The sequence below is a fragment of the Perca flavescens genome, chromosome 14 (genome assembly GCF_004354835.1).
Source record: "Perca flavescens isolate YP-PL-M2 chromosome 14, PFLA_1.0, whole genome shotgun sequence".
In the NCBI taxonomy this organism is placed as follows: domain Eukaryota; kingdom Metazoa; phylum Chordata; class Actinopteri; order Perciformes; family Percidae; genus Perca; species Perca flavescens.
In genome coordinates, this window is record NC_041344.1 from 3221906 (window position 1) to 3227905 (window position 6000).

At 39.3% G+C, this 6000-nt stretch overlaps 1 protein-coding gene across 1 annotated transcript in view; it reads right to left on the reverse strand.

Moving 5' to 3' along the window:
- LOC114568501 (zinc finger protein 665-like) overlaps positions 1-5737 on the reverse strand; it is a 29198-nt gene extending 23461 nt beyond the window's left edge. The window contains exon 1 of the mRNA XM_028598116.1: positions 5093-5737. Within this exon, the coding sequence (XP_028453917.1) occupies positions 5093-5653 (561 nt within the window). The 5' untranslated portion in view covers positions 5654-5737. The remainder of the gene's footprint in view (positions 1-5092) is intronic.
- Positions 5738-6000: the final 263 nt, after the last annotated feature.

Sequence of the window (6000 nt, forward strand, 5' to 3'; positions counted from 1 at the left end):
GCAAGAACAGGGTTGAGGCAGCAGCGAGCATGGCCATCTCCTCTTTTAATGAGGGTGCCTCAGCTATGCTTAATGTGATGACAAACCTATGGCTGGAGAGCACACTTATTACAGTGAACACCATCAAGCAGGCAGACCTGCTCAGGGTGTCGAAAGCAAACGCCATTCAGTCTGAAAGTGCAAAACGCAAGCGAAAACTTGTGAGCACAGACAGGAAAGTGAAAAGGCACCAGCAAGAGATGTCAGAGGGACCTACATATGGTGCTGCAATGGACAATTAGAATTTAGAAAGCTGTAACAGCTACTGTTGGTCTTGTTCTGTGTCCATACAAGTTTTTCTGTCTAGCGTGGGTTTTGTTGGCACTTTTGTTCACGATACGCTAATGTTAATTAATTGATTTACAGCACTTGTAGCCTTATATGCCTTCCATGTTATTAAATAATCATATTTCATGAGCTTGAAATATTCTATATTATTATTACTAAGGGCCTGAGCATTTATTCTGTTTTTGAGCAATGTTTTCCAATAGAAATGTATAAAATTCCCCTATTTAAATCTTAAAATGCCATTTTCTCAAAATGAGTTTTTTTGTCATTCTCCAGTATAAACATCTCAGCCTATGTAGCACCTATGTAAACCAAACTTTCCAGTTATACACTTAGCAGTATTCTGAAGATATTTACAGAGGGATTTGTTAATAAATCATTCCTGGCCCAATTTATGTGACATTTTAATAAAAACAAATGGTGAAAGTCGATTTTTTTAAGGCTTAGGACAGTATATTTAGATTTCCTAGGTAATGAAATCAGATATCCTGAAATCCCTCTGAAATTTTGTTTCCATCTTGTGTGTAAAGTAAATGAAAAAAGAATTTTGCACCTGGCTTTATCATATGTTCAGATCTATCTTCCGGAAATATATGCAAAATTGCGCATATTTAATGAGATAATGCCTAATTTGCATAATTAAACAAAAATTCAAAAACATGTAATACACTTTTTTTATATACTCGTGTTAGTAATCAACTGAGGAAGTTTCATTGTGATATCTATCATTTTAAAATGTTACCCTATTCATCTGTAGTGTCTCGCCTTAAGCCCCAAAAATGCTGTCACCGTCTAAACGAAAGGCACATCTGATAAAATATTTTGTCGTTTTCACCCACGAGCATATTCTTGTAAACAGGGCCTTATTCTTAGTTCATAGTTTGGTATATAACTGGTTTGAATCCTACTTAAAAAACAGGGACTACTTTGTGTCAAATAGGAAATATGGAGTTCTCCAAGGCTCCATTCTGGGGCCTTTTCTGTTTAACAGCTACATGCTTCCACTGGCTCAGATTATGGACAATAATAAAAAAAAGTTTTTACATAACCACATCACCAGGGGACTATGGTTCAATACAAACACTGAGGAAGTGCATTGAACAAATTAATGATTAGCCCCCAGGGTTCAACATTAGTTTTTTTTTTCTTTTCCGGTTGGGCAAGTAAAAAGTTTTCACTTGCCCCCACACAAAAAAACAAGTTTAAAAAACGCGTCAAAAGCGTCAAAAACGTAAAAAAGAAAACATCAGTGGGGGTCAGTGGAGAGGGCTGAGGGGGTGCAGTTGGTTGTGGGATGTCAGAGTAGGAGCGGGTGAGAGGTGTGAATGTGGGCTTATCCATCCTGCAGTAAAACACTGCACTTTCAAATTCTGGGAGAAACCAAAGACCAATCTATTGGTGAAAGATTCAGGAGAATTTCAGTTGACGGATATTTTCTTTGGTTGAATACAGCCCTTATGTACACAGTACTTTAATCTTTGTTCAACTTTGTTTTCCTTAAACAGAGTCAGATTCATTGTACGTGTTTAGAAACTGTACCATTAAATAGGCCTGTAGCAATGATTAAATAATTGTCTAACCGCAATTGTTTTTAGGTAATAGCTATTTTTCTATTTAACCACAATTAAAGCAGTTACTCCTCATTCCCTCCGACAACGTCACCCGAACTGCGTCGGTAAGCTCTCCTCCCAGCGAGCTTCGACACAGTTTACTGCCCTACTGACGCATATTGTCACTGGACAACTAATAACAATCGCCATTTCGTTGTGTACCCATCAAATGACCACGGCAAACAGTCCAATGATCTTTCTATCCATTTTATTTCTATGTGAGGACACCATGAAGACTCCAGACACTGTTGATATTCACTCAATGCAGATTTATTGGTTACATTTTAACAAACAAACCGAGCTTCCTCGGACACGTCAACTGACCACTGGCAAAAGTTGAATAGACAACAGAATCCAAGTTTCATATGACTCTCTTCTTATACAGCGTTTTGGGCGGTGTCATTTGGACACATTCAAGCCCACAGTTACCTCATGTTCGTTACATCTTTAGATGGACCTGAACTGGTGATATTTTTTACTTCCAACAGTCCTCTCATCTTCCTTTTCTTAAGTACACCTAGTTCGTTATGACCCAGACAATAACTACTAACGAACATGCTAATCAATAGGGCTGCACCGATCCGATATTTGGATCGGGTATCGGCCCCGATATTGACTAAATAGCTGGATCGGACAAAATTAACAGATTTTTTTTTTCACTCCGTCGCAGCACTGGGACCCCTGTTAACTGCGTACCCTTTTCACTCATGGTAGTAACACAACTATAACTAACCCACAACTAACTCTTTAAAAAGGATAAAACACCATAGCATATAACAATTTGAGACAAACAGTTTCTAACACTAATAATTTTACATTTACAAATGTAGCTACACCGCCGAATGGCATGCTGGGTAACATTACAGCTGCTAGCCTAGCTAGCCAGGTAGCATAACAGTCTGTTAAGCTGGGAGAGGCTCCGTTCGCTACTGCACATTCAAGAACCGAGAAGAAAGTTAGCTAGAGGATGAAGAGAGTTAGCTAGAGGATGAAGAGAGTTAGCTAGAGGATGAAGAGAGTTAGCTAGAGGATAAAGAGAGTTAGCTAGAGGATGAAGAGAGTTAGCTAGAGGATAAAGAGAGTTAGCTAGAGGATGAAGAGAGTTAGCTAGAGGATGAAGAAAGTTAGCTAGAGGATGAAGAGAGTTAGCTAGAGGATGAAGAGAGTTAGCTAGAGGATGAAGAGAGTTAGCTAGAGGATGAACAGAGTTAGCTAGAGGATGAACAAAGTTAGCTAGAGGATGAACAAAGTTAGCTAGAGGATGAACAAAGTTAGCTAGAGGATGAAGAGAGTTAGCTAGAGGATGAACAAAGTTAGCTAGAGGATGAAGAGAGTTAGCTAGAGGATGAAGAAAGTTAGCTAGAGGATGAAGAAAGTCAGCTAGAGGATGAAGAAAGTCAGCTAGAGGATGAAGAGAGTTAGCTAGAGGATGAAGAAAGTTATCTAGAGGATGAAGAAAGTTAGCTAGAGGATGAAGAAAGTTAGCTAGAGGATGAAGAAAGACCGGAGATACACCAGAACAACGTGTGCTCAAGAGAGGAGCCATCTGTTGTTCCCAAGTTTTTAGTTTCTAACAAATCTGACATAATTTAGCCACTGTTGTTGCCCGTCGCTCTAACTCGGCCGTGCTAACGTTACTGTGCTAACGTTAGACGTGTCACTTCAAGCATGCAGCGGAGCAACATTATGAACGCAATCCACCTCCGGTCCCATTACAGACCGTTGAGAAATACGGGTTCAGAGCAATGATTAAAACTCTGGATTTAAGATGTCTCACCTCGCTGAAATACGTCCGCCAACCTGCTAACGTTATTCAAACAGCGGAGCTACGTTCAGTCGCCCACTACAACACTACAACCTAACTTACCTGTGGCTAAGGTAGTGGTTATACAACTAGCTTACAACTATTTTGTTTTGAAAGGGAAACAATGTTAAAGTTGTTTGTATGTGTATTCATTCGATTTGAGTTTATTTTACTACTTTGCAGTTTGCACAATAAAAATAGTTTAGCTTCTGTAACTGTTTCATGATTCCCCTTCATATAACGTTATTGTATAATGTCGTGGAGCCAAACCCTTTAGTAATAAAAGCTTTTAGTAAACATGACATTAACATGTTTTTGAGATATTCTATGTACTCCTGACAGTAGAATAAGCCATTATAAACCTATATAAAAAGGTGTCCCATTATTATTTATTTAAATTTATTTTAAGAAGTTTGATTACATTATATTTTCAATTTGAATGCACATATTGTTCGCCTTTACTCTCTTCCAGATGATGGAAGGAAGGTATAAGGTGGAAGGTATACAGTTTATTATTAATTCAGCAACGGTATCGGATCGGTATCGGGTATCGACAGATACACAAAGCCCTGGCATCGGTATCGGGACTGAAAAAGTCGGATCGGTGCATCCCTACTAATCAACAGATGGTTTACTTCAAATGATTTCACTTTATTTCATCCTGGAGGGTACTCCGTATGTCCTGGTGTACCACACCGGTCATATCAAACGATTACTGTACATTTCTTTACTTTGTTAGCTTTACCATGGCCTAATTAGTGGCATAGGATAGACTATACATGTCAAAAGACCTCAATAATTTTGGTGTCACTGATCATTTTACCTTGGAACATATCAATGTACAAGTGAGTTGTTATGGTTTTATACAGATCATAATATGTCCATCTCAGCTTTGCTTCCAATAGAAAAACTCCTCTGCTCCTTGTCCGGAAACACCTTGCTAGGCTAACTTCCCTATGCTTCCCTCACATCTCCCTTGTTTAAACTAAAGATAGCTTACAACCTGCACTTCCTGTCTCCCTGACACAGAGAGAAAAGTCTCCTCTCAGAGACTGCTGGGCCTAAATTTGCTTAAACATGATACACAAAATTAAAACATGACCCCAATGTGTATTGAATAAACTCCCATATTGATACATGATTAATAGTGAATCTTGCTAAACATACGTTGTATACGAAGTGAATATATGTGTGGGGCCTATAAAGTATTGGGTGGTTACATTTGTCTGATTTCTTGATTATAATTGATGATATGACAGACATTACAAGACAAATAAAATAGTTACCTAAAGATTTTTGTTTGATACTTTTAAAGTTTTGCTTGGACTCAAAGGCCTAAACATTATTCCATGTCACCAGTCTCAGGTTCAAAAGAGTCTCCAGTCTGGTCTTCAGTCTCTGGCTGTAAAAGTGGATGTGAGTTCCTGGCTGGTTCTGGTCCTCCACAGTCCTCTCCATAAGCTTCGGTTTCCATCGGACCAACACATTTATGTCTTTTGACATCAGAACTCTGGCCAAATCTTTTGTTACAAACACTGCAGCTGAATCTTTTTTCTGCTCTGTGGACCACCACCATGTGTAACCGTAAATGTCCACTCTGTGTAAAAGATTTCTTACAAACTGGGCAGCTGAAAGGTTTTTCTCCTGTGTGGATTCTCATGTGTCTCTGCAAATCTCCTCTCCGTGTAAAAGGTGTCTTACAAACTGAGCAGCTGAAAGGTTTTTCTCCTGTGTGGATTCTCATGTGTCTCTGCAAATCTCCTCTCCGTGTAAAAGGTGTCTTACAAACTGAGCAGCTGAAAGGTTTTTCTCCTGTGTGGATGCTCATGTGTCTCTTTAAATCTCCTCTCCGTGTAAAAGGTGTCTTACAAACAGAGCAGCTCAAAGGTTTTTCTCCTGTGTGGATTCTCATAGGTTTATTTAGATCTGACTTAAAGCCCAATCTCCTCCCACGCTCAGAGCAGCTGAATGTTTTCTTACATCTTGAATCATGTTTCAGAGAGTTTAAAGCTGACTGAGGTTCTCTGGTCTCCTTCCAATCAGCACTGTCACCAGTCTCAGGATCAGAAGAGTCTCCAGTCTGGTCTTCAGTCTCTGGTTGTAAAAGTGTATGTGAGTTCCTGGCTGGTTCTGGTCCTCCACAGTCCTCTCCATCAGCTTTGGTTTTCATCGGACCAACACATTTATGTCTTTTGACATGAGAACGCCAGGCAAATCTTTTGTTACAAAGACTGCAGCTGAAGCTTTTCTCTCCTGTGT